At 63.8% G+C, this 25,966-nt stretch overlaps 15 protein-coding genes across 15 annotated transcripts; 7 read left to right on the plus strand and 8 right to left on the minus strand.

Moving 5' to 3' along the window:
* Positions 1–162: 162 nt before the first annotated feature.
* OSTLU_47095 (predicted protein) lies at positions 163–1,461 on the minus strand (the record flags this gene model as incomplete). The annotated part of the gene is made up of 1 exon (XM_001420705.1): positions 163–1,461. A coding segment is annotated over exon 1 (1,239 nt), but the record flags the coding sequence as incomplete, so codon positions are not given.
* Positions 1,462–2,172: 711 nt separating this feature from the next.
* Positions 2,173–3,122, plus strand: OSTLU_25291 (MIP family transporter: water channel). Its single transcript, XM_001420539.1, has one exon. The coding sequence runs from the start codon at positions 2,212–2,214 to the stop codon at positions 3,022–3,024; it is 813 nt and encodes a 270-aa protein (XP_001420576.1). The 5' UTR covers positions 2,173–2,211; the 3' UTR covers positions 3,025–3,122.
* A 68-nt stretch (positions 3,123–3,190) lies between these two features.
* Positions 3,191–4,213, minus strand: OSTLU_17503 (predicted protein; the record flags this gene model as incomplete). Its single annotated transcript, XM_001420706.1, has 1 exon — positions 3,191–4,213. One exon carries the CDS (start codon positions 4,211–4,213, stop codon positions 3,191–3,193), a length of 1,023 nt encoding a protein of 340 aa, XP_001420743.1.
* Positions 4,214–4,918: 705 nt separating this feature from the next.
* On the plus strand, positions 4,919–8,061 carry PPR6 (pentatrichopeptide repeat (PPR) protein; the record flags this gene model as incomplete). Its single annotated transcript, XM_001420540.1, has 1 exon — positions 4,919–8,061. One exon carries the CDS (start codon positions 4,919–4,921, stop codon positions 7,244–7,246), a length of 2,328 nt encoding a protein of 775 aa, XP_001420577.1. The 3' UTR covers positions 7,247–8,061.
* A 61-nt stretch (positions 8,062–8,122) lies between these two features.
* On the minus strand, positions 8,123–9,001 carry OSTLU_93505 (predicted protein; the record flags this gene model as incomplete). Its single annotated transcript, XM_001420707.1, has 1 exon — positions 8,123–9,001. One exon carries the CDS (start codon positions 8,999–9,001, stop codon positions 8,123–8,125), a length of 879 nt encoding a protein of 292 aa, XP_001420744.1.
* A 695-nt stretch (positions 9,002–9,696) lies between these two features.
* OSTLU_26704 (uncharacterized protein) lies at positions 9,697–9,957 on the plus strand (the record flags this gene model as incomplete). The annotated part of the gene is made up of 1 exon (XM_001420541.1): positions 9,697–9,957. One exon carries the CDS (start codon positions 9,697–9,699, stop codon positions 9,955–9,957), a length of 261 nt encoding a protein of 86 aa, XP_001420578.1.
* A 152-nt stretch (positions 9,958–10,109) lies between these two features.
* OSTLU_51117 (predicted protein) lies at positions 10,110–12,218 on the minus strand (the record flags this gene model as incomplete). The annotated part of the gene is made up of 2 exons (XM_001420708.1): positions 10,110–11,583; positions 11,635–12,218. The coding sequence occupies 2 exons, from the start codon at positions 12,216–12,218 to the stop codon at positions 10,110–10,112; spliced, it is 2,058 nt and encodes a 685-aa protein (XP_001420745.1).
* A 56-nt stretch (positions 12,219–12,274) lies between these two features.
* OSTLU_26706 (predicted protein) lies at positions 12,275–14,528 on the plus strand (the record flags this gene model as incomplete). Its single annotated transcript, XM_001420542.1, has 3 exons — positions 12,275–12,385; positions 12,582–14,089; positions 14,432–14,528. The coding sequence occupies 2 exons, from the start codon at positions 12,275–12,277 to the stop codon at positions 13,500–13,502; spliced, it is 1,032 nt and encodes a 343-aa protein (XP_001420579.1). The 3' UTR covers positions 13,503–14,089; positions 14,432–14,528.
* psbM (putative psbM, PSII-M, photosystem II polypeptide, typically encoded in the chloroplast genome) lies at positions 13,309–14,528 on the minus strand. The gene is made up of 2 exons (XM_001420709.1): positions 14,432–14,528; positions 13,309–14,089 (listed from the first exon to the last, which is right to left on the minus strand). Exons 1-2 carry the CDS (start codon positions 14,522–14,524, stop codon positions 13,754–13,756), a joined length of 429 nt encoding a protein of 142 aa, XP_001420746.1. The 5' UTR covers positions 14,525–14,528; the 3' UTR covers positions 13,309–13,753.
* Positions 14,529–14,904: 376 nt separating this feature from the next.
* Positions 14,905–16,485, plus strand: OSTLU_17508 (predicted protein; the record flags this gene model as incomplete). The annotated part of the gene is made up of 1 exon (XM_001420543.1): positions 14,905–16,485. A coding segment is annotated over one exon (1,581 nt), but the record flags the coding sequence as incomplete, so codon positions are not given.
* Positions 16,486–16,630: 145 nt separating this feature from the next.
* OSTLU_39049 (predicted protein) lies at positions 16,631–18,688 on the minus strand (the record flags this gene model as incomplete). Its single annotated transcript, XM_001420710.1, has 1 exon — positions 16,631–18,688. The coding sequence occupies one exon, from the start codon at positions 18,686–18,688 to the stop codon at positions 16,631–16,633; it is 2,058 nt and encodes a 685-aa protein (XP_001420747.1).
* A 689-nt stretch (positions 18,689–19,377) lies between these two features.
* Positions 19,378–20,217, plus strand: OSTLU_93506 (predicted protein; the record flags this gene model as incomplete). The annotated part of the gene is made up of 1 exon (XM_001420544.1): positions 19,378–20,217. One exon carries the CDS (start codon positions 19,378–19,380, stop codon positions 20,215–20,217), a length of 840 nt encoding a protein of 279 aa, XP_001420581.1.
* Positions 20,218–20,270: 53 nt separating this feature from the next.
* Positions 20,271–21,515, plus strand: OSTLU_17510 (predicted protein; the record flags this gene model as incomplete). The annotated part of the gene is made up of 1 exon (XM_001420545.1): positions 20,271–21,515. The coding sequence occupies one exon, from the start codon at positions 20,271–20,273 to the stop codon at positions 21,513–21,515; it is 1,245 nt and encodes a 414-aa protein (XP_001420582.1).
* Positions 21,516–21,550: 35 nt separating this feature from the next.
* OSTLU_26712 (predicted protein) lies at positions 21,551–24,068 on the minus strand. The gene has a single exon (XM_001420711.1). It carries the CDS (start codon positions 23,638–23,640, stop codon positions 21,631–21,633), a length of 2,010 nt encoding a protein of 669 aa, XP_001420748.1. The 5' UTR covers positions 23,641–24,068; the 3' UTR covers positions 21,551–21,630.
* A 781-nt stretch (positions 24,069–24,849) lies between these two features.
* On the minus strand, positions 24,850–25,938 carry OSTLU_26713 (predicted protein; the record flags this gene model as incomplete). The annotated part of the gene is made up of 1 exon (XM_001420712.1): positions 24,850–25,938. The coding sequence occupies one exon, from the start codon at positions 25,936–25,938 to the stop codon at positions 24,850–24,852; it is 1,089 nt and encodes a 362-aa protein (XP_001420749.1).
* Positions 25,939–25,966: the final 28 nt, after the last annotated feature.

Genomic DNA, 25,966 nt, shown 5'->3' on the forward strand with positions numbered 1-25,966 from the left:
GTAGCCGCCGCCACCGCCGCCGCCGTAGCCGCCGCCTCGTTGCGGGCCACCGTAGCCGCCGCCTCCCCCGTAGCCGCCACCACCACCGCCGTAGCCGCCGCCGCCGCCGCCGTAGCCGCCGCCGCCGCCGCCGTAGCCGCCGCCGCCGCCGCCGTAGCCGCCGCCGCCGCCGCCGTAGCCACCGCCGCCGCCGCCGCCGCGACGACCACCACCACCGCGACGACCGCCCTTGGGGCGACCGAACCCGGCAGAACGCGCCATCTCTTCAATTTCCGGCGACACGATTTGGTTCGCGTCGCGAAGAATGGGGATGAGCTTGCGAGCCATGTTGCCTTCGCCGCCGTCGATGAACGAGAACGCCCAGCCCTTTTTGCCGGCGCGACCAGTACGACCGATACGGTGGACATAGTCTTCGATTTGGTTGGGGAAATCGTAATTAATGACCAAGTTGCAGTCCTTGACGTCCAACCCACGCGCGGCGACATCAGTGGCGACGAGCACGGGCGTTCGACCTTGGCGAAACTGGTTCAAGATCCAGTCGCGCTCGCGCTGTTCCTTGTCGCCGTGAATGATCCCGGCCAAGTTACCGACGGATCGACCGAGTTGGTCGCACATACGCTTGGTGGAGCAGAAAACGAGCGCCTTGAGAGGATCGCAACCTTCGGGCGGGTTATTTAAAATCTCCATCAGGCGCTTCTCCTTCTCGAACCCGGAGCAAACTTCGATGGTTTGCGTGATGTCCTTGTTCGCGACGAGCTGGTCGGTGTCGCCGATGTTGACTTGAATCGGGTTGGTCAAGATGGCGGTCGCGACGCGAATCACCGCCTTGGGCCACGTCGCGGTGAAAAACAGCGTTTGGCGGTCCACCGGGACGTGTTGAAGAATCTTGCGAATTTGCGGCTCGAAACCCATGTCGAGCATGCGATCGGCCTCGTCGAGCACGACGTACGTCGCGGAAGACATGTCCACCATGCGGCTTTCCAACAAATCGTTCAAGCGACCCGGGGTGGCGATGCAGATTTGCGGACGGTTGCGCAACTGCTGCAGCTGACGCCCCTTGGGCGCGCCCCCGTACAAGCACACCGACCCGACGCCGCACGAAGAGCCAAACTTCATGCATTCCTCTTGAATTTGCGTCGCGAGTTCGCGCGTCGGCGCGAGCGCCAACATCATCGGCCCTCGCGCGTTGCGCCCATTACCGCGTTCGGCGATGTGCATCAAACCCGGGAACAAGAACGCCACCGTCTTCCCGCTCCCCGTCTTCGCCACGGAGATCATATCGTACCCTTGCAACGCGATCGGCCACGACTGCGATTGAATCGCCGTCGGCTCGGTGTATCCCGCGCGCTTCACCGCGTCCAACAACGGCTTCGGCCACGGTCCCGCGTCAAAGTTCATCATCGGATCGGGCACCGTCAGCCCCGGCGGCGCTCGCACGCTAATCTCGTGCCTCTTTCGAAAATCATTCCCACTCTCCGTCGCGCCGTACCCCAAATCCTTCAGCTCCAGTCCTTTCCCTCGACTGTACGCGTCAGGCGGCGGCGCGTTGTACTCCTCCGCACCGTACGAATCATCCGCGCCCAAGTGCGTGAACGACGCCCCGGAGTGCCCGAGATATCCAAACTTATTCTCCGCCTTCGTCGTCTCTGTCGGGCGATCGTACGTCGTCACGTTCGTCGCCATGTGCCAATAATACACCTTCCCCTCCGCGTGCACCTCCTGCCATCCCGCGGGCAATCCCACGGACGACACCGTTCCCTGCACCATCGCGTCTCGTCCAGAGTCAAAGATTTAAGATTTCGATTTCGCGCGTCGATTTCGCGCGTCCTCGCGCGTTCGTCGCGGGTTCGCCCCCCTCCGAGTCGCTCGAGGCGTCGCTCGCGGCGTCGCTCGCGCTCGAGCGTCGAGTGCGCGCGTGCGCGACGTCGCGCGCGCGAATGTGACGGCGCGATCACATTCGCGGCGTCACATTCGCGACGCCGCCGCCACGTTGACTCCGCGATCGTCTCGACATGGGGTTTCGTGGGAATTATATGCGCGTTTTCGTGCGTACGGAACGTGGTTTTAAGAGTATGTGTCCGACCGACCGCGTTGCCAGCTGTCCGAAACGGTCGGTCGGTCGTTTTCGGCGCGCCGCGTCGGCGCGCGGCACAGCGCGACGACGGCGACGCGCGCGAGACGCGCGAGCGAACGGACGGGAAAAGTATAATCATGCCCGCGCGCGAGATGGCGGTGAAACGCCCGACGTACGCGAAAGATGGACTGAAGTCGATCAACGCGCGAGGGTGCATCATCGAATTCGTGGCCACCATGACGTACGTGGCGCTGTGCGTGCCGGTGCAGATGATGTACGGGAACGGGTTCACGACGGCGGTGACGTACGGGGTGGTCGTGACGCTGCTGACGTACGCGTTCCGAAAGGAAACGGTGGCGCAGATGAACCCGAGCGTGTCGGTGACGTTTATGGCCACCGGGAAAATCACGGTGGAGCAAATGATCGGGAACATCGTGTCTCAGATCGCCGGTGCGCTCATCGGGGTGTGTTGGACGTGCGTTTGGGTCGCGGGCGGTAACGATCCCACCGGATACGTCGGCGCCACCTTGGGGTACTGGGGGCAGGCGAACGCCGGACGCGTCTTCTTCTGCGAAACCGTCGCGAACTGGCTGTTCCTCGTGACCATCGTGCAAGCCACGCACCCTTCGCTGAAGCAGAGCGCGTTCTTCTCTTCAATCTTCATCGGTTTTGCATATTATGTGTGCTTGCTGTTCACTGGCTCCGTCAGCGGTGGCATGATTAACGCCGCGAGGAGTTTCGCCTCCGCGTGCGCGGGTTCCATTCGCATCAAGGGTCGCGCCGCACCCGGCGCAGTCGTCTCCACGAAGATTCTCTGGGACCGTCACTGGATTGCCTGGGTCGCTCCTATGGCTGGCGGCGCCGCCGCGATCGTCGTTGACTTTTTCATGACCGGGTTCCCGGAGAAGAAGAACACCGAAGCGCCCCACTGGCTCGACGCGACAGTTTAAGGATCGCCCCGGGCGCAGCGCTGCCGCGTTTTATATATATCGCGTTTCATATATCGCGTTTTCATGTTTAATAATTATACGTAATACTATCGCGTCGACGATCGTGCGTGCGCGGTCCAAACAAGGGAAACGTGCGCGAAGAATGTTTTGCAACTCGCGGGCAGAGCTAGTGAATCGCGGGCGGTGGTTCTTCGACGTTCGCGTCTGCGACGAGCGCGAAGACGGTGGGAGCGATGAAAATGCCACCAGCGAGTTCGCCCGCGGTCAGGGAGGCGTAGGTGCCCCAGCTGACGACGCGCGGTCCCGCGCCGCGCGGGCGACAAAAGGTGAAGGCGGCGCACGCGGCGGCGCCGCCGACGAGCACCGAGCCAGCTTTGCACGCCGCTCGAAGCAACGCGCGCCGCCACGCCCGAGATATCGCGCGAGACGACGCTTTAGACGATCGACGACGCAACCAGCGAGCCTCGTACGACGCTAAGGTGACGTCGACGACGAATTCTCCCGAAACGTTGATGGCGTTGGCGAGCGTCACCGTGCGAAACATATTCCCAGCCTGCGCGAATTTCCCCAACCCGCGCTCCCAACTCACCCTCTGCGCCTTTCGTCTCGCGCTGTACCTTATATCTTTACACAATTTTGCGCTCAAGCGCTTGCTCGATCGTCCGACGACGAGATATTCCAAAATCCGTCTCGTCGCCGCCACCACCGAATCGCGCTTAAACGCCCACCACGCCGCCCTCGTCGGCTCGATGTAATCAAACTCCGGCAGCTCGCTCGGCTCGCCCGTTTCAGTTTCCTTAGTAATCCTCGCGTCAACCTCGTTCAACCACTCCTGTACCGGCCTCTGAAACGCCACGACAGCGCATCGAACCGCCCGCCACGCGCACGCGCTCGCCGTCAGCGTCGACCCGATCGTCTTCCTCTCGATCGCGTACTCCTTCAGCGCCTCGTCCGGGTACGCGTCCGTCAAAAACGAACACTGCACTTCACTCGCGACGACGGCGAGCCGCGACTCGCGCGCCAGCGCGCGCAGCGCGTCCCATGCGTCCATTTTATGCGTCACCAGCGCCCCATCGCTCGGGCTCAAACGCACGGGAAACGCCGCTTGAGCGTCGCAGCGCGCGCGCGTCGGCGTCAACAGCGTCGCCGAGGCGTTTATCGCATCGCGCGCGACGTTCACGACGCCCATGACGCGCGCGCGCGCCCGCGTTCGACGCGAACGCGCGTCGCAAAATGCGTGCGTCTTCGTCCTCTGACGAGACGTCGCGGAAGAATTCCAACTTTATCCGCACTTCCCGCGTGCGCGCGCGCGATGCGGTGCGCGTGCGCGCCGTCGACGAGCGGACGCGCGCGCGTGACGCGCGCGCGCGTCGCGACGCGCGCGAAACCGTCGCGGAGGACGGCGCGCGCGACGCGCGAACGTCGACTTGGGCGCGGAAGCGAAACGACGGCGCGCGCGATTGACGACGCGCGACGCGACGTCTCGGACGTGGACGCGGCGAGAGACGTCGTGGGTGGTTCGTTTGAAGTCGTCAAGGCGTCGGAAGCGCGAACGAAGAAAGAGGCGCGGAGAGCGTTCACGAAATTCTTACTCGAGCGGGACGGAGGCGCGGCGCCGAGCGCGGCGGCGACGTTGGCGCACGCGCGAGGGTTGGCGGAGGCGAGAAACGCGCGATTGAGCGATGTGATATGGGCGCCCGCGCTGTGGGCGAGCGTTGCGCGCGTTTGGTCGGCGGAAGATTTGCGGAAGACGCTCGTGGCGCTCGAGGGGAGTGGGGCGGTAGATTTGACGCGACGGCTGGCGAGACGACGGGACGCGCGAGGATGCGAGATTATTTATAAGGAATGCATCGCGCGAGGGTACGACGATGGTGGTGGGGAGGTAACGGTAGAGATGGCAAAGGTATTGGCGTGGACACCGGGGCGCAAGAATGATGCGGAGAGACTCTGGGGGGAGATTTTTGAACGCGCGCGGGGCGACGCAAAGAGGCGATGCGAGGCGCACTGCGCGTTGTTAGAAGCGCGGTGTTTGCGACCGACGGCGGTGCATGAATTCTTACGAGCGTACGATGCATTTCGAGACGAATTCCGCAACGACGAGGGATGGAAGAGTCGATGGATGACGCCCATGGTGCAACGCGCGTACACGGCGGCGTGTCGGCTGTGCAACGACTCGCACGACGAGCGACTGGCGAGGCGAGTGACGTACGATTTATTACGTGACCACAAGCAAATGAAAGCGGCGAATAATTTCGCACTTGCGACGGAGTATTGCGTGAGTTCGCTACTTTCTGCAGCAACGCCGAGCTCGGCGCACGCGGCGGCTGAACTGTTTGAGGTTGCCCTCGAAGACGGCGTGAAATTCGGCGGCACCGCTTGGTCGTACGCGGTAAGCATGTACGCGGGAATGAACAAGGCGGACGAGGCAATCGCGCTATTGGACCGTTTAGAAACTTTGGATTTCATGCAATCCGGTTCTCTCGGCGCTTTGGCTTTCGCCGCCGCGTTTTCTGGCAAGAAGTCTGCCTCGTCCTCGGATGCGGTGATGAAATTGGAGCGCCGCGCAAACGATTTGAAGATGGTCGAAGCGCGCAACGCGAAGGAGCGCGCTAAAGTGGAACGCGCTTACGCGCAGGTGATGCATATGCTAAACAAGCAAGAGCGATTTAAGCTCGCACTTCGCATGTTCACTCGCATGCAATCCTCAGGCGTTCGCCCGCTCGGCGCGCAGACGTACATCAACTTGTACGACGCGCTGAGTGAAACACCCGCAGATGACGCACTTTCTAAGAGTAAACGCAGAGACAATTTGCATCGCGTCATGCAAACGGTAAAAACACACTTGAAGAGCTTAGAGGCGCTCATGGTTGGTATTGAATTGGCGTCGCATGCCGGCGTCGCAGACGTCTGCGAGGATATTCAAGACCGTCTACGTTGGAACGGGCACTTACAAAGCGACAGCGTTCGATCGAGGGTGTGGCAGTGTATGATGATCGTGCGATACAAAACATACGACAGACAAGGAACAATGCAGCTCTACGAAGAGTGGCTGCGTTCGGGTGAGGAAAAAATCGCCGTCGGTGATGACTTTTGGTTTTATCTCATCAAGTCGTATTGCGACGATCCCGTCAACGTGGACGTCGCGGCGCTCCTGCTAGAGGACGCCATTCGTGAGAACGCCATGGTGAGGCGTAAAACGGTCCCAGTACGGACGTTCAATATTGTTATTCAAGCGTGCGCGCAAGATCGACGCCCAGCGCTCGCGCTGACCGTCATCGATCGTATGCGCGCCGCCGGCGTCAATCCCACAGACGTGACGTATTTAGCCGCCCTACGCGCGTGCGCGTCGGCGGCAAAAATAGACCGTCGACGGGATGAAAAGGCTGAAAATGACTCCGAAGAGTCGCTCGTGAGGGTAGCGCGGACGTTGATTGTGACCGCGTGCACAGAAGGAATTCAGCCGACGAGCAAGATGTGGAGCGCGGCGCTACACGTCTGCGCTCTGTGCGGCGATGTCGCCGCGGCGACGGAAATCTTTGCGGACATGCGCGCTAGTGGATCTGCGCCAAACGTGCACAGTTGTACCGCGCTTATGCGTGCGTACGCTAGCGTGCGAGACTTGAGCGGTGCGATTGACGCGTACTGGACCATGAGAAACGAATTCGACGTCGCGCCGGATTCAAGCACGCTACAAACGATGCTCGAAGTCGTCCGCGCCGCCGGGCACAACAAATCCCGAGGAACTAGTGACGTCATATCGCGAGTGCAAGAAGTGTACGCCGACATGCGCGCGCTCAACGTCCGTCCGAACAACGCCGTCTTATCCCTGCTCACGGAATCCGTCGTGGAGGACGTCTTGGCGCTTGGCTCGCCGAATTCAGCCATCGACGTCAAGCGTCTCACCTTGGCCATCGATGGCTGCGTCAGCGTGGAATCCGAGATCACGCAAACTTGGGACGATATCGCATCGATGAATCTCAAGGAGTACTCCGTCGCCGAGGCACGGGTCGCGTTTTTGGGTCTATTGCAGACGCTTCGCGATCGCCGCGCCGCTCGATTGCGCGTCGGCGACGTCCGCGTCGGTGTTGGTCGCGGTAAAATTCGTGATTCCATCGAAACCTTGGCCAGGGACGTAAGTTTGATGTTGTCTTACGCCGAAGACGACGATGGTGTCGTGGTGTTGACGTCCGCGGCGATCGAGCACTGGTTCGCCAAGCCGTAGCGTCGAATCGGCGCCGATTCGACGACGTCGAGACACACCTCGACGCGCCATGTCGCGAAGATTTCTTCGTCCCGCGCCCGCGCTCGTCCTGGCGCTCGTCTTAGCGACAATGATCGACGGCACGCACGCCGTGAAACGGGCGTACGCGACGAAACCGCGTCGGGAGGACAACGAAACGTTCAACGTTTTCGACGCGAGCGCGCGGCGAGTCGCGCTCCCGAGTGAACTCTCGCGCGCTGTCACGCGCGTGACTCGCGTCGTCGTCCCTGGAGACGTGCACGTGCGCGCGCCAAATGCGCTCGATCGCGTGTTTCGCGCGTACGCGCTCGCGACGAACGAAACGATGGTTCGTCTGGAAAAGCGGCGGCGGAGGCAGAGGCAGCCGATCGGCGACGGCGACTCCGCAAAGACGATCAATCTTCTCGTGCGGAAATTCGCGAGAACCAACGATGCGCGACGCGCTAGTTGGCGCGTCGTCGATGCCATCGTCGGTGAGGGCGAAAGCGCGTGGGTCGTGTTCGAGACGTGCGACGATGATTGGATCGACGACGACGAATCGATCGGTATCGGTTTTGACTATCGCCTGCGCGTCGATTTCGTCAACTCGAGCGCGGCGACGACGGGTGATATCGCGGCGTTCATCGCCACGACAGATCCCGCGCGCACCGGAGGCAAGTCTCGACGGTGTGCTCGGAGACGTGCGTACGGGTGACGCGTCGACGCGCGAATTCCGCCGCGGGGTTCGTTCGCGCGCGCGCTCGCATTCATCTATTCATTCATTCATTCATTCATTATTCATTCGCCCGCGCGCTCGCGCCGTGTAAAATTTATGAACTAGTACATTACGCTATACCTCCGACGCGCCGCGCGCGTGGACTAGATGCGATCCGTCGTTTCCTTTCGCAGACGAATCAACAACAAATCGTCGTCGGCGTCGTCGTCCGAAAACGGCACGGCTTCGCCGAACAATCCCGCCTCTTCGCACACGTCCCAAAACGTCGCGAGTGATTCCCAATCCCCTCGATCCTCGTACCCGATCACGATGGCTGTGTGCTCGTCCGACAACCGCGCCACGGTGTCCGCGAGCGCGCTAAACGTTTCCCGCGTCTGCGAATACAACAAATCCGTCCCCACGATCAAGTGCGGCAGCCCACCGCTCGCCTCGAGCGCGTCCCCGTACTCGCAAACCTCTCGCCAGCACTCGCCGTCCTTTCGCGCCCAAAGCAAGGTTTTCGTCTCTAAATTTTTCGCCCCGTCCTCGTTCGCGTTCGCCTCGCACAACCCGACGTTCGCGTCCGACATCGTCACCCGCGCCGCCCCGAGCCTCGCGAGCACCATTCCCAGCACTCCGATCCCACTCCCGAGCTCTAACACCCTCGTCTCGCGCGTGATCACCATCTCCCGCGCCCGCGCGCACGTCCTCGCGCGCGTCTCGCCCTCGCCCTCCGCGCCGCCCTCGCCCTCGCCCTCGCCCTCCGCGCCGCCCTCGCCGCGCGCTCGCCCCGTGGCGTCGCAAAACCGCGCGCACGCCCTGAGCGCGATCGGCCACACGACGCTCGACGTGTCGCCGACGAAATCCGCGCACGCCGACCCGCGCTGCCGCGCGCGGACGCCGTCGCGCGACGCCGACGGTCCGTCTCCCGCCCCCCGCGCGTCCGCGCGCCGCAGGGCGTCGTGTCGAAACTCCACGAACGCCGCGCGCTGATCGACGCCGTGGATCCGGGTCCAGTCCTCGCGCGCGCCGTCGACCGCCATCCGGCGTCGGATGCGGCGTCGCGCGCGTGTGCCGCGGCGACGCGGACCGACGCGGCGCGACGGCGCGCGCGCGATCGTTTTTTATTTTTCCGTCGTCCGCGTTTTGAGACGCATTCGAGCACCGCGAACGGGGATGAAGCGCGACGCCATCTGGCTCCGAATGTCCGAATATTCCCGTATGCGCAAACAGTGACGCCCCGATCACCGCGCGCCAACCGCCCGGATACGCATCGGCGCCCGCGTCGCGCGACGCCGCGCGCGCGCGACCGCACACCCGCGCGCCCCGTCGTCGAACGCCGCACCAGAATGTTCACCATCACCGCCTCCGCCGTGAAGCCCGTCGCGGCTAGTCAAACGCCGCGCGCGAACGCGCGAAAGTCCGCCGAGGCGTACGTTATCTGATGCGTATCAACGTCGCGGATCGCGCGCGAAAGCGCGTCGACGCGTCGGCGCGCGCGGCGCGGCGCGCGAACGCGCTCGACGCGCGATGGGACGCGCGAACGATGGGTCGAAATACGCGGCGCGGGAATCGCGCGGCGCGGCGGGCGAGCGCGACGGCGACGCGACGCGGCGACGGGACGCGCGCGATCGGACGAGAAACCGCGGGACGGGGGCGCGCAAGATGTGGAGTGACTGACGAGGGGACGATTTTCGATGCGAACAGTGCGTTCGTCGCGCCGGTCGCCGCGACGGCGATGGCGATCTTGCTCGCCGGTCCGGCGCACGCCGGTGAAGGCGGACGCCTGGGCTTGGAGCTCAAGAACGGCACTGGTTTGGCGCCGGGCAAGTACGAGCAACCCTTTTACGATCCGCGACCGGTGGTGACCGTGCAAACGGACGGCCCGGGTGACGTGACCAAGGACGAGGCGCGAATCTTGCCGAACAGACAAATCGGACCGGGTGCGTGCAAGCTCATCACCGGTGCGCCGTGCGTTGACTTCCAATCCGGCAAGTAAATCTTGCGAGGAGCGCGACGCGAAGGACGCCGGGGGCGAGAGGGCGTCGTTCGCCGACGATTAGCCGAGAGCGAACGAATTTTATGATACGATAACAATGGTTCATGTTTCTTTCTAAAATATGCGGTCTTTACACTCATACTACCTAGTCGCTAAAACGCGCGCGCCCAAGAGACGTTTTCGCACGTGCGATTGCCTCGCAAAAAGCCGACGAGGACGGTGACGTTGTCGCCCGACAGGCGCGTCAACGCTTCGCATCCGAGTCTCTTGGCACACATGGATGGCTCTTTCACCGTGTCTTTGATCATCGCCAAGGCATCGTGATTATCGACGACGTCCCACAAGCCATCACACGCGAGAACGAGGCAGTCGTCGGTGGCGAGATTGACGGACACCGTCGTCATCTCCGGCTCGGCGACGACGCCGAAAGCCTTGGCGTCGGCGTCTCCGATGGCTCGCGTCACGGCCACACCAGCGTCTCCGACGCGCCAAACGCCGTTGTGCTGACGCAATGCCCCTGGAAAGTCGCGCTCGATGCGATGACGCTCACTCGCGTTGCTCTCAGCGTCGTGATCGACGCTCAACGGGAGCGCCACGCCGTCGCGCGAGAGAATCGCGCGGCAATCGCCCGCGTTGGCGACGCACAATCGATCACCCCACAGCAAACCCACGATGGCGGTGCAGCCTGGATTACGTTTGCTTTGTTGCGCACTTTTTGATGCGCTCATCTCTTTCGCCTTGATCGCCTCGAAACGCGCGCAAAACGCGGCGTCTAATTTCGTCACCGCGGCGGAGAGCGCGCTCTCGACGTCGTCGCCGTGAGCGCCCCACTCGCTTCGAATCGCACGTTCGATGTGCACCATGGCGAACTCCGCGGCTTCGTGCCCTCGATGTCCGTCGAACACAGCGACAAGATGGGCGTGCGCGCGACCACCGAGGTTGTTGACGACGATGTGACGATCTTCCATCTTGTCTGCGCCGCGCGCGCCGGGCGTGCTAAAGACGCCGGCGGAAAAGTCGGCGGCGGCGATCGCGTGCTCCGGATTCGGTGCCGCAAACGCTGGCTCTTGCATTTCCCAATCTAAAGGCTCGTTGAGCGCCGTCGCCGCCGCCGTCGCCGCCTCGGCACGATCGTTCGCTGGGGGCAACCACACCGCGGCGACGTCGTCCAAGCCGTTTTCGGCGCAATACGCCGCGACGACGCCTTCGAGCTCGCGAGTGATCTCCGGCATTCGCGGTCGCGACGATTCTACGGGTGCCCATGCACGTGTGATGAGGTCGTTCAAACCGTCGGGAACCTTGCCCGCTCCCCCCGCCGCGGTCTCTCCTGGTAAAATCGGTCTCAAGTGCTCGCTCGCGATGGCGATGGCTAAATCCTGTTCGTTGTAGCTCGCGTCGAGCACGGTGTGCGCGAGCGCGACGTTTCTCGCCCGATCGCTGAACGGCACCGTCCCTGTGGCTATCTCACATATCGTCACCGCATACGCGTACACATCCGCGCCGTACCCGCTCACTTGTCGCATCAACACCTCCGGCGACATGTACAACATCGACCCCACCATGTGCTGCTTCTGAAACCCCCCGCTCGGCGCGCCGTGCTCGCCCGCGATCCATTTCCCCTCCACCCTCGCCTTACCCTCGGCGTCTTCGGTGGAATAAATCGCCGCCTGCAAAGACGCTCGCAGCTCGCTCTCGCGCTCGGCCAAGCCAAAGTCCCCGATCTTCGCCGTCCACGATCCGTCCAACAGCACGTTGCTCGGCTTTACGTCTCGATGCACGACGCCGACGTCGTGTAAATACGTCAACCCCGCGCACACCTCTCGCGCCAGTTTCAGCACCGCCTGCCACGTCGGCGTCCATCCTTGCTCATACACCACCTCATCCACCGCGCCGTTCTCCATGAACGGAAAGAACAACTCATAATTCGGCGGCGCCGCGCGCGCGCCGACCACGCCCAGCACGTTTTCGTGTCGCGCCTCGAGCATGAGTCCCAACTCCGCGTGGTACCGATCGATCTCGCGCGTCGTCCGCAGCTTTGGCCTTTTTATCGCGATCGCCTCGTCGCGATAGCGCCCGTAGAACACCACGCTCAGCGGTCCCGCGTACAGGACGTCGCCGCGCGCGACGCTGTCGTCGCCGTCGTCGTCGCTTCCGCGTCGTCCCTCGCGCGCGCCGACGTCGCAGTCCAATCGCACGCGCGCGGTGCCGACGCAACACCCTCGAAAGCATCGATTCGCGCGCGCGCCGTCGCGCGTCGCCATCGCGTCGCGTCGTGACGACGCGAAGCGCGTCGTCAAAAAGCGACGCGCCGGGACGCATGAATCGCGGACGCGGCAAGGACTTCTACGCCGCCCTCGGGCTGCAGCGCGGCGCGGACGAGAACGACGTGCGCAAGGCGTACAGGAAACTCGCGATGAAGTGGCACCCGGTGCGTGGACGCGCGCGACGCGCGAAGCGATCGAGCGGCGATGATGGACATCTGATGAAGACGAATGAAACGCGACGCGCGACGCGCGCGACGCGCGAACGACGCGCGCGAGACGGCGAAACGACGCTCGATGATGGTGATGTTCGCGCGGGACGCTGACCGAACGACGCGCGCGCGACGCCGAACGCGAGCGCAGGATAAAAACCCCGACGACAAGGATGGACGCGCGGAGAAGAAGTTTAAAGAAGTCTCCGAGGCGTACGAAGTGCTGTCGGATCCGAAGAAGAAGGAGCTGTACGACACGTACGGCGAGGATGGATTAAAAGATGGGGGCGGGATGCCGGGAGGAGGGTTCTCGGCGCAGCACGCGGAGGATATATTCGCGAATTTTTTCGGCGGCGGCGGCGGCGGGTTTCCGGGGGGCGGCGGCTTCGGCGGCGGATTTCCGGGAGGCGGCGGATTTCCGGGAGGCGGGGGATTCGGCGGACATCCTGGGTTCGGTGGAATGCCGGGTGGTGGTGGGTTCGGGGGACAGGATTTTCGCGAGCCGCCGCAGAAACAGCGTAAGAAGGCGCCGAAGATTGAGCAGACGCTCAGGCTGTCGCTCGAGGAGCTGTTTTACGGAACGCAAAAGAATTTCAGCGTCACGCGAAAGGTGATTCGAAACGGTCGGCAGGAGAGCGTGCAAGAGACGCTTCCGATCGATGTTAAGCCCGGGTGGAAGAGCGGGACGAAGATTACGTTTCAGGAGAAAGGGGACGAAACCCCGACGACGATCGCCGCCGACATCGTCTTCACGTTGGAGCAAAAACCGCACCCGCAGTTTGAGCGCGAGGGCAACGATCTCGTGAAGACGGTCAAGGTTGATTTGAACGAAGCCTTACTCGGAACGTCGTTCAGCGTGTACACCTTGGACGGGAAGGCGATGGACGTCAAGGTCGACGACATCATCTCCCCGACCTTCGTCAAGGTGTTGCCGGGCGAAGGCATGCCGCTGAGCAAGTCCCCCGGCGAGCGCGGCGACTTGAAGATCAAGTTTCACATTCGTTTCCCGAAATCGCTCGGCGACGACCAAAGGAACGCTTTGCGCGACGCGCTCGCGGGCGCGACGTATTGAAAATGTAGCTCGTGTAAGTAACGCTTTAGGACGGACAAACCGCGCGTCGCGTCGCGTCGACTAAAAAGATGCGCTTCTCGTTGATTAAAAATTCTCGGCGTACGTCCTCTTAAAAACATCCACCTCCTCCGATCTAGATCGTTCATTCTCAAGTCAAACGAAGCACGCGCGCTATTTTCCGCGACCTAACAGGAGTGCGTCTTCGTGCTGACGAACGCGACTCGTAAACGCGCTTCGTCTCGACCGAGCGTTTACTTCTCCGGGCGCATGCCCAAGCCCTTGCCCTTGAGCACGGCGGCTTCGTTCGTCTTCTTGTCGCCTCGCTTCTTCGACTTATCGTAGTACTCTTGCGAGAAACCACCCGAGACGTTACCCTCGGACGACGACTTGACGTACAAGACGATCAAAAACGCCGTCGGAATGATGATGAAGAGCGCCGTCGCGATGACGCCCAAAATGTTCACGTCCGCGAGCGCGACTTGCTCGAGCGCTTCGCTCGCCGCGAACGCCGGCGCGGCGATCGCCGCCGGCGTCGCCGCGACCGCGGTCGTTCGCACTTTTTGCTGCGCCTTCGTCGTCGTCGCCGCCTGTCGTTCGCGCGCGTGCTTCGTCGTCAGTCACCCCTCACTGTTTCCCCATACGATTATCCACGATCGATCGCGAATCCCGCGCGCAAAGATACGCCCCGTCCGCGTCCCCGATCGATCGATCGATCGTGCCTCGACGCGCGCGTTCGCCCGCACGCGCGTCGACGTCGCTACCGACGCGCGACGGTCCGCGCGTCGTCGCGCGCGCGCGATCGATCGTCGTCGTCGCGCGTCGTCGCCGTCGTTCGTTCGTTCGTCGCGCGTCGTCGCGGTCGATCGTCGTCATCGCGTCGTTCGTCGCGATCGCGCGCGGTCGTCGCGTCGGTCGCGTCGCGGTCGCACCTTGGGCGCGACGACGCGCTTGGTCGCGGTTCGCCGCGTCGCGGCGCGCGCCGCGAGCGGGATCAATCCGGTGTTCAACGCGAGGACGGCCATGGCGCGCGCGAGTGTGCCGATCGCGCGATCGCGCGTCGATCGCGCGGGGGCGCGGGGCGTACTTTGATCGTCTTCAAAGCACGCCGTGTATGTGTTTGCATGGACGTTTGGGGTATTTATGTTTGATGGGTCGTGACTCTTACGAGCGGGGGTCGAGCGCGCGAGGTGGTGTTAGGGTTTAGACGCCGGCTCGGGGTGGGTTTGATAATCTTCAAAGCACGCTGTGTACGTGTTTGCATGGACGTTTGGGGTATTTATGTGTGATGGGTCGTGACTCGTACGAGAGGGGGTCGAGCGCGGATCGGTCGGTGTTAGGGTTTAGACGCCACAGCGCGACCGTTTCATCTGAGATCGCCATTGCGCGCCGCGACGCGCTCTTCATGCGCGCGCTCGACGTCGCCGTCGTCGAGGGACGCGGCGAGGTGTTCGCCGATCCCGGCGCGACGGTTCGAATCGTCCCGATCGTGCGCGCGACGTCCGAAAACGACGACGACGGCGATCGCGATGACGATGCAATCGCGACGCGAATCTGCGCGACGGCGACGGCTCAAACGGCGCGCGACGATCGCGACGAGCCGCGAACTATGTTTCGCGAGGAATTCTCGGGCGCGGTGACGACGGAAAACGCGAGAGCGCTCGCGCGGGTGACGGGGATCGAGATTTTCGTGACGAGCGCGTCGGGACGCGACGCGGCGCGCGGCGCGGCGACGCTGGACGCGGACGCGCTCGCGAGGCTCGACGACGACGACGGCGAGGCGCGGGCGGTGGTGCGAGGGACGTGGTGCGAGGTGCGGGAGATCGTGGGCGAGGACGATGGGGTCGGGGCGACGGTCGGGCGGGTGTGCGCGCGGGTGACGGCGCGAGGCGACGGCGCGAGGACGCGAGGCGCGAGCGAGGGGGGGGGTCGCGAACGGCGAACGGCGAGGGAGGGCGCGACGACGACGACGACGACGGCGGCGGTGCGCGCGGAGATCGAGGGGGGGGGGGGCGAGCGCGCGGTGGTGGAGGCGGGCGAGGGGGGGGCGGCGGCGACGGCGACGGCGACGCCGGCGCCGAGGCGGGAAAACGTCGCCGCCGTCGCCGCGGGGTGGCTTCGGGGAGTCGTCGCGCGCGGACGACGCGACGACGGGGCGCGAGAGAGAGAACGCGAGAGAAAACGACGGGAGCGCGAGGCGGAGATCGAGGAGAAGCGCGCGCGCAAGGAACGAGATAGGATTGAACGCGAGCGAGTCGAGGCGGCGAAACTGGAACGCGAGGCGCAACTCGAGGCGTTTCGCGCCGCGGAGCGGGATCGACGCGCGAACGACGAGACGGCGTCGGGGGGAGGCGCGCGTGATGTCGATCGGGGCGATGCGTCGCAGCCTGGCTCGCCGCGTCGCAGCTTTCACATCCCCAACGTCGAGGAGATTAAGCAACGCGTCAGCGAAGGCGCGCATCAACTCGGCGAAGTCGCGCATCAACTCGGCGATCGGCTTCGCGATACCGGCGATAAAATCGCGCACAACGTGAACGAACAAGCGCATCACGTCAAGGACGCGCTTCGCGATACGAACAATCGCGTCGGCAAAGCGCTCGCGAAGAAGCGCTGGGTGCGCGACATCGCGGCGCGGCTGTCGCCCAATTCCATTCTCGTCGTCGCCATCGCCATCGCGCTGGCGGGTCTTCCCGAAAACCGCGACAAGGCGAGACGCAAGGCGCAATCGGTGAAGAAGCGCATAAAAGAAACGCGACGCGAATCATCGGAGACGGCAAAGGCGAAGAAGAAGACGGCGAGCGAAGAAGAAGAAGACTTACCCGAAGTCATTTACAACGAACTCGCCGATCCGGACGAAGATACGCCTTTCATCGGTCGCGGGCCGACACCGCGCGGCGTGTACGAGGTCGTCGAAGGCGACACGTTGTGTTCCATCGCGGGTTGCTTCAACCTCGATTTGATGGAGATCATCGATAAGAACGGCGACGTGATTAGAAACCCAGACGCTTTAGCGCCGGGAGATCGCATTCGCATCTACTAAAGCGCGTAATGTTGCAATATGTTGACGTGATCTTTCTTTCTCGTAAAAGAGTATATCGTTACAATCGACTGCTACACGTGTTAAGCACGAATTATACCGCGCCGGATTCTCGGGCTTCGGTGCACTTCGCCATGGTGGCGGAAGTGCGCGAAATGATATCCGTCATGAAAAAGTTCTCCACCGAGCTCTTGAGCGGAATCGACGCCTCCAACTTTTTGCCTTTTGCGTTCGCGTACGTCGCGCCGTTCATCCATAAAGTCGCCTCAACTTCATCCACCTTGGCGAAGTGCGGGGCGACTTGAGCCAAACGCTCGTGCACGGCTTGGTGGGTGTTGTACGGTAACGGCACACCCGCGAATTCGCTCAACGCTCGCAAGATTCGCCAATCCTCCTTCGCCTTGCCGACGGGCCCCATGGATGCGATGGCCACTTGAGCGCGACCTTCGGTGTTGACGTAGGTGCCAGTCTTTTCTGTGTACGCCGCGCCGGGCAAAATGACGTCGGCGCGCGCCGCGCCCTTGTCGCCGTGGTGGCCTTGGTACACGACGAAAGCGTCCTCCGGGGCGTCGAACTCCTCGGCGCCCAACGAGTAGACGAGCTGCGCCGGGACGGCATCCGAGGCGGACGTTCCCGGAACGAAGCCGATATCGAGCGCGCCGACGGTGCCACCGGCATCGTGAAGGACGTTGAAACCGTTCCAGTCACCGTTGACGACGCCGAGCTCATCGCACATGGCGTGAATCTTCTTCAGCATCACCTTGGCATCCGGACGTCTCAAAAGTTCGCTACCGACGATGACCATCGGATTCTGCGCCGCCTTGATCGCTTCGCACGCCGCGTGCTTACCCGAGGTGACTTCCTCGAGCGTCGCTGTCGTGTCACCCAAGTGTTGGCTCGGGTAGGAAAGGTCGGCTTTCGGTCCGACGCTCGCGACGGTGGCGCCGCCGGCGATCACCGCGCGACGTAAACGCACGTTGAGCACTGGAGCCTCCGTTCGCGGGTTGGTTCCGATCAACAACACGTAATCCGCGTCTTCGACGCCGACTAGGTTGGAATTGAAGAGGTACGACGAGCGCACATCCGCAGAGGCGCCGGGCAAACCTTCGGGGGTGAGATGAGAAGCGCCCAGCTTGTTCATCATGTCCTTCAAAGAGATCATGGACTCGGCGTCGCAAAGCTTACCCGCCACCGCGCGCATGGCGTTCGGTTCGGCAGCCTTCAACTTTTCCGCGACGTACTCGAGCGCGAATTCCCAAGACGTTTCTTGGAGTTTTCCATCACCACCTCGCACCATCGGCCTGTCCAATCTCTGACGCTTCAGCGCGTCATACGAGAACCTCGCCTTGTCACTAATCCACTCCTCGTTGACCTCTTCGTTTGCGCGTGGGACGATGCGCATCACCTCGTTCCCGCGCGTGTCGACGCGAATGTTACTTCCTAATCCATCCGTCACGTCGATGCTATTGGTAGATTCGAGCTCCCAAGAACGCGCCGAAAACGCGAACGGCTTCGACGTCAGCGCTCCGACTGGGCAAAGATCGATGACGTTGCCGCTCAGCTCGCTCGCCAAGAGCTTGGAAATGTACGTCCCGACCTCGGCTTGGTTGCCGCGACCGGTGATGCCCATGTCTTGAACGCCCGCGATCTCGGTAGAGAACCGAACGCAGCGCGTGCAGTGAATGCAACGCGTCATCACCGTCTTCACCAACGGCCCGAGTTCCTTGTCCTCCACCGCGCGCTTGTACTCGGTGAATCTCGAGCGGTCGCTCCCAAAGATGTAACTCTGGTCTTGCAACTCGCACTCCCCACCTTGATCGCAAATCGGACAATCAAGCGGGTGATTGATCAGCAAGAACTCCATCACGCCTTCGCGCGCCTTCTTCACCAGATCCGTCGTCGTCTTGATGTTCATCCCCGGCATCACCGGCATCGCGCACGACGCCACCGGTTTCGGGCTCTTCTCCACCTCGACCAAGCACATCCGGCAATTCCCGGCGATCGACAGCTTGTGATGATAACAAAATCTCGGCACGTCCACCCCAGCTTGCTCACACGCGTACAGCACGGTCACGCCCTTGGGCACGTGCACCTCTTGTCCGTTCACCGTCACCGGCACCGTCTCCGGCGCCGGCGCCGCCTCCGCGCTCATCATTCGCATCGCGCCCTGCGTCGTCGACGAAAACCCAATCCCCGCGCGCGTTCGTCAGTCCTCATTCGCTCCCGTCTCATCCGTCCGATCGTCTTTTCGCCGCCCGCGCGACTTCCGACGTCCTCGGCGTCGCCGCGTCGCAAACCCCACACCCGATCCCCACGCGCGATCGATCGCCGTCGCCGCTCGCCCTCGTCGCGCCTCGCGCGCGTCCCCCCGTCCCGTCGTTCGATCGCGCGATATCTTTCGCGCGTCGCGCGCGATCGCGAACCGCCGTCGCGCGTTCGCGCGCGTCGCGCGCGCGGTTTTTCGCGTCGCCCCCGCGACCGGTCGCGCGTCGCGCGATCGCATCCCTCTCGCACCTTTCGCGCGCCGAGCGTCGCGCGCGCGGCGCGGCGCAGCGCCGTGGACATCGCGAACGTTTTCGCGCGTCCGCGGAAGCGCGCTTCCGGCGACGCGAGACGTCGCGTCGCGGTCTGGCGACGTCAGACGCGACGACGTCAAGACGCGCGACGGAATCGACACTCGACGACGCGCGCGCGCGCGCGCGCGCCGGAGCGCGCGCGCCGTCTCGCGCGGGTCGCCGACGCGCGCCGGCGCGCGCGACGGCGGACCGCGCGACGGCGCGGACGCGATCGAGAAACGCATCGCGCGTCGAAAAACGCATCTCTGTCGTGGGCTAAAAATACATGTCGGCGCCGCGCGCCGCGCCGCTGGCGGCGTTCGCGCGACGACGGGCGACGCGCGGGCGAGGAAAAATCGACCGCGTCGACGACGCGGGCGCGAACGAGAAACGCGCGCGCGAGGACGACGTCGAGGAGACGCGAGAGGACGACGGGTGGACGCGGTTGACGACGACGCGCGACGGCATCGAGCTGTGGACGCGACCGGCGCCGGCGTGGGCGAACGCGCGAGGGAAGGTTCGGGAGATATTGGCGACGTGTACGTTCGAGAACGTCGAGCGAAGCGCGCTCTGGGCGGCGATCTGTGACATCGAGCGGTACGACGAATTCGTGCCGTACGTGCGGCGGTCGACGGTTTTGGCCAAGCGCGGAACGCGGACGTGGAATCACGCCGAGATTCGCGCGCCCGTGGCGGGCGATCGCGCGTACACAATCGTGATAGACGATCACTCCCGCGCGAACGTCAACGCGGGCGCGTGGAGAACGACGAAGGAGATGGAGCCGCGTCGGTTAAGTCCCGGCGCGAGACCCATGCGCGCCAACTGCGGTAGCTGGCACCTTCGCGACGCCGCGTCCGGCGCGGGCGTGCGCGTGCGATACACCCTCATCACCGATCCCGGTCGCGGCGTCCCGCAGTGGTTGCTGTCGCAGACGCCCAAAACGGTGCCCGACACGCTTCGCGCGTTTCGCGACCGCGCGCTCTCCGGCGCCGGCCGAGCGTCGCCTTCGACCCGTCGCCCTTACGCCGTCGCGCGCGATCTCGCGCGACGGTGCGTCCGCGAGTCTGAAATCATCGTCGCTCGCCTTCGCGCCGCCCTCGACGTCGTCGCGCCGTCGCTTAAGTAAAAGTGCCCGACGCGCTATCTCTGAAACATTCAAATCGTCACTTTTCGTCGCGGATGCCGCGCTTCGTCGCCCTCGCGCTCGCGCTGTCCATCGTCGCGCGCTCGAGCGCCGCGCGCGTCGACGCGTCGATCGACTCGCGCGCGCTTCGCGACGCCGGCGCGCTGCTCGACGTCCCGAGCGACGACGCCGCGTGGTACGCCGCGGCGTCCTGGGACGACAATCACTACGCGCGCGCGCTCGGGACGTCGACCGGACGCGCGACGACGGTGACGACGACCGCGGAACTGCTCGCGGCGCTTCGCGATCCGCTCGTGGAGTTCGTCGAGGTGAACGCGACGACGCTGACGCTCGACGAGGACGCGTGGCCGCGGCGCGGCGTCGCGGTGCGAAGACGCGCGACGCTGCGAGGCGCGTGCGACGGACGGTGCGTCGTCGACGCGAACGGGACGAGCGTGGCGAGCGTCGTCGACGGTGGGAGTCTCACAGTGGAGAGATTGGCGTTCGAGGGCGCGCGAGGGGATTTCGGGGGGGCGTTTTACTTTGGACGCGCGCACGGGGGAGGATCGTTCGACGACGCGGCGTTCGAGGGGTGCGAGGCGAGGGAGGGAGGGGCGGTGTTCGTCGCGAGCGACGCGAGGGCGGGGAACGTGGTGTTTCGGAACGTGACGTTTGAATCGTGCGGGGCGACGGCGACGAATGGGCGAGGGGGGGGGGCGTTCGTCGCGGCGTCGGGGCCGGCGTACGTGGCGTTTGAATCGTGCGCGTTCGAGGGGAACGTCGCGAATGGGCTGGGGGGGGGGGTGTACGCCGACGGTGGGCACGTCGTGATCAATGAGTGCGAGTTTAAGACGAACGCGGCGGCGAGCGGCGGCGGCGCCGCGCTTCGAGGCGGCGGCGTGGTGTCGTCGAGCGCGTTCGACGGGAACGACGCGACGCGCGCGGGCGGGGGGGTGCACGTCGCGTCTCCGTCCGACGTCGTCGTCGGGCATCGCGCGAGCTCGGTGCAGAGGAGCGCGTTCACGAATAACACCGCCGCCGTCGCCGGCGCGGGGGCGTTCGCGTACGGGCGCGTGAAGATGCTCGCCAATACGTTTTCGCGAAACGCGCTCCCGGCGAGCGCGCCGAGCGCGCTCGATCCGAATTACTACGTGTGCACGGACACCTCCGACGCGGGGTGCTCGATGAAGCCGACGTTGGCGGACGACGTGTACGATCCAGCGGCGTACGATCCCTTCACGCCGCAAACCTCGTTCGCGACGGTGCCGGAGACGACGACGACGACGACGACGTACGCGTGACGACGAACGGAGGCGCCGCGAATTGGGATATTACAACTGCGTTTAAAAGTATAGCGTATAGTAGTCTAGTGATACAGCGTATTGTTGCGATAATAATGTACAGAAAGAAAGAAAGTCACGCCAAAGGCGCGCACGATTCGAGAATCGCCAGCCACTCGTGTTTGGAAATTTTCCCGTCGCCGTCGACGTCGAAGAGACGAATCATGCTGTCCGCCTCTTGCCTGCTCGACGCACTTTCGGTGAACTTTTCGAGCGCCACGCGCACGTCGTCGGCGACGAGCGCGCCGTCGCCGTCGGTGTCCATGTCTTCGAACGAAATCGTCTCGTTCAGTTGCCCCCAACGCCATCGACACAGATGACGCATGATGAGAATCTTGAACGGGACGCCGTCCGCGCTGAACGTGGCGCTCGACATGGATCCTGTTTCGACGCCCAAACTCGCCGCCAAGCGTTCGCCGACCTCTTCGAATGCGGGAATACCGTCTGCGCCGTCGAGCAAACCGGCCCAGGTGACGACGCGATACGTGCGTTCGCGCTCGAGCGGCTCGCCGCGAATCGTAATGTTCAAGTTGTCGAAACCCGAACCCGCGTCTGTGGGAATTTCCACGGCGACGTCGTTGTCCCACAACAAATATCCGCCCCACGAGCAAGTTTCCGTCTTTTGCTCCTCGCTGAACGACAACGCGCGATGAATGTCGTCGCCGCTCATCTCAAGCGTGATGATGTTGTTTTCAAACGGCACCTCGGCGACAAAGTCGCCGTACGTCAACGGCGCGTCGTACACCTTGTTCGCGCGCACGCCGCCTGAGTTGTACAGGCACAAGTCCACGCAACACTCGTCGCGTAGAATCGTGGCAAAAAGTGTTCCGAGGGTGGTTTGCTGCTGTCGCACGTCGAAACTCGACAGCGGCAACAAACCGAGTCGTTCGGCGTGTTCGTGCAACGGCAAGACGTACTCGTGCAAGTCTCTCAACACCTCCGAGCGTTCCCAGATGTCGCGATCGATCTCGGCGCAGCGCTCGTAGCCGTAGAGAGAGTGAAGTGTCGCGGTGATGTGAACGTTCCCACGACGCGCGCGCACCGTGCTCTCCGGTCCCGACTTCACGTCCCAGCCCGGGCCGCGCGACGTCTCAAACGCCGCGCCGGCGACGACCTCCTCTATGAATTCTTCGCCGAATTCATTCACTCGCGAAGCTTCCATCGTGCGACGCGTGTTCGTCGTAGATGCCGCTAGTGTTTGCGTGACTGCGTCATCGTTTTCGTCGTACGATGTCGTCCCTCCCGGGGCGCCTACGCGAATCGCGCGAGGCACGCTCGCCGCGCCTCGTCGTCCGCTCGACGGCGAGCTCCCCGAAGCCTCTTCAACGTCGTCTTCCCCGTTCGGCGCCAGCTCCAAGGTGACCATGACGACGTTTTCGCTATCCATCCCCGCTTTCAAGCACAAGACGTCCGTCCCGTCGATGGCGCCGTGAAACGGATGGTGCTCGTGGCCGCCTAAAATCAACCCGAGATTCGGCACTTCGCGCGCCAGCGTCTCGTCTTCGCACAGCGTCTGGTGCGTCAGCGCGATCGTCAAATCCACCGCGTCCTTCGGCGTTTTCGGGTTGTCGAAATCGTGCACGATATCGCGAACGATCGGGACGACGTCGTTGAAAATCACCCCTCGCGGCTTCACCGCGCTCGACAACGGCGTCGACGTCGTGCACACGCCGAGCAGACCGATGCGCAAACCGCCCAACTCCAAAACTTCCGTCGACGGCAAATCGTCCACGAACGCCCCCACGCGATTACCGTTCTCGTCCAGCCCGTGCATATCGTCCGTACTGACGATGTTTGAATTCAAAACCGTCGCCTCGAGCTCGCTCAGCCGCTGTCCCAAAATCATCGTCGAGTGGTCAAACTCGTGATTTCCCAAACACGCGTGCGTCACCGGCACCGCGTTCATCACCGAAACCGCGGCGGCACCGAGATCGTACGACGACAACAGCGACGGCGACAGGAAATCACCGTTCAAAGTGCAAATGAACGGATCGCGGTACTGATTCGTGTTGTCGCGCACGAACGCGCTCAGGCGGCTTAAATTTTCCAGCTCGTACACGTCGTTCACGCTGAAAATCTTCAGCATCTTCGGCCCCGAGCCGCTCTGTTTTTGTTCCCACGTTCGAATTCCATTCGCGTCGCCCTCCCCCGAGCCGTCCTCGCTCGACGCCGACGCCCGCGCGCCCGTCGCCGCGCGTCGTCCATTTAAAATTCGCCCGCGCGCCGTCCCCCCGTCTCGTCGTCTCCACCGCGTCCCAGCGCGCGCGCGTCGCGACGACGATCGTCGCGCGATATCGCACGCGACGCACCGACGCGACGTTTCGGCCGTCGGCATCGCGAACCGCGTCGCGCGCGACGAAAGATCGACGCGTCGCGAGCTATCTCTTCGCGCGTCCGCGTCCGCGTTCGACGCGTTCGCGACGCCTCGAGCGCGCGGATTCGCGTTTCGGGCGTTCGCGCGGCTCGAGGGCGCGTCGCGCGCGTCGCGGGCGCGCCGCGGGCGGCGGCGGGCGGCGCGGTCGAGCGCGCGCGTGTGCCGAGGCAACGGGCGCGCGGCACCTCGGATCGAATCGGCGGGTGCGTGTGGGTAAACAGTGCGACGTGGATATTTTCTGACGTCCGTGTGTTAATTTTGGTCGGTCGCCGGGGGGGGTCTCACGGTTTTCGTGTTGAGTTTTTCGTTTTTCGCCGATCGGCGATCTCGAGCGCGCGCGCGGTGGGGGGGGGTGGAAAAGGGAACGAAAGGAAAAAAGGGCGATGCATTCACGTACATCGAGGTTTTTAAGCGCCTAATCGCGAGCGGCGATGCGATGACGCGATAATTGAGGGGTGCATTTTGTGAATGTATAGGTTTTCGACTCTTAAAGTACCGACACGGCGTCAAAAGTACCCGTAACGTTCGCGCCGTGACCCCGCGTGGTGCGCGGCTAAAGGGTCGTGCGTCACGTGGTGTTATCAAGCGACCACACCCGCGGAAAATCACAGAAACCCATCGGAACTTCTCAGTTAAGACCGCGTGGGCCGGATAAGTACCGATGTCGGAAGACGTCAGGAACCCCCGGTATCGCTTGGTTTCTTTATGCTTTTCGCGCCGACGGCGAGAACTTTTCGTTCTCCAGCTTTTCCCAACTTTTCGTCGACATCGGACGCGATTTAAGCGCCCGAACGGTGGACTTTGCACATTTGACGCGCTTCGCGTCGACGGCGCTCGACGGTTCGCGAACGATTTCAAGCGTCAACCTTCGATGCGTGCCGCGGCATACATTTACATACATTTACATAACATTACACGTTTTCACGCGATCGGCGACGCGAGCGACGCCGTCGCGGCGGCGAGGTCGCGAAGATCGACGACGCGAGCGCGCTCGAGGACGTCGACGCGTTCGGCGAGCGCGGCGGCGAGCGCTTCCGCCTCGGCGCGGTGAGCCCTCGCGCGCGCGAGCGCCGTGTGGGTGTTCTCTGCTTCGCCCCGACCGACGTCGCACGACGACAAATCTAAAATCTCGCGCGCCATCTCGCGTCTACCGCGACATAAATCCAAAATCTTGGCGTGCGTCGCGACTCGGCTCTCCTGTTCCTCACTCAGTCGCTCTCGAAGTTCACCCACGTCGACGCTTTGCGGCGACGCCATCTTCGACGGCGGCGATTTCATCGTCGGCGACGGCGTCGAGTGCCGTCTCGCCGACGCGCGTTCGAGCGCGCGCTCGACGTCGTCGCTCGTCGCCGCCAGTCGCGCGTTCAAGCTCGACACCCGACGCTCTAAATCGCGCACCGTCGCCTCGTACTCCATCTCCCGCGTCCTCCACTCCTTCGCGAACTCGCGACGCGCGCGCTCTAAGTCCGCCACCGCCACGCTCGCCACCGCTCGCGCCTCGGCGACGTCGTACGCGCGCGCGTCCGCCTCGGCGCGATTCGTCCCCGCCGTCCTCGCCTCCCTGAGCTCCCTTCGCAGCGACTCCACGTCTCCCGCCCCACGCGTCCTCGTCTCATCCAACGCTCGCTCGGCGTCCCTCGCGCGCCGCTCCGCGTCGAGCCGCGCCTCGCGCTCGCGCTCGAGCGCGTCCGACGCGTCGCGCGTCGCTCGCCTCGCCGCCGCCGCGTCCTCTTCCCCTCGCGTCCGTCGACGCTCGCTCTCGCGCAGCGCGTCGCACGTCTGCCGCAGTTTTTCAGTCAGCGACCGCGTCGTCGACGCCAGCAGCGCGCCGACGTCGTCGTCGTCGTCCTCGTCGTCCTCGTCGTCGTCGTCGCCGAAATCATCGCCCTCGCGTCCCGACGCGCGCGCGCCGTCGACGCGCCGTCGCGCGCCGTCGACGCGCGCGCGATCGTCGTCGCCGTCGCCGTCGTCCTCCAGCTCGCCGCGCGCGGACGCGAACGAGTCGTCCATCGCGTCGCGCGATGGCGACGCGAACCGC

Source organism: Ostreococcus lucimarinus, chromosome 12 (genome assembly GCF_000092065.1).
Source record: "Ostreococcus lucimarinus CCE9901 chromosome 12, complete sequence".
In the NCBI taxonomy this organism is placed as follows: Eukaryota; Viridiplantae; Chlorophyta; class Mamiellophyceae; order Mamiellales; family Bathycoccaceae; genus Ostreococcus; species Ostreococcus sp. 'lucimarinus'.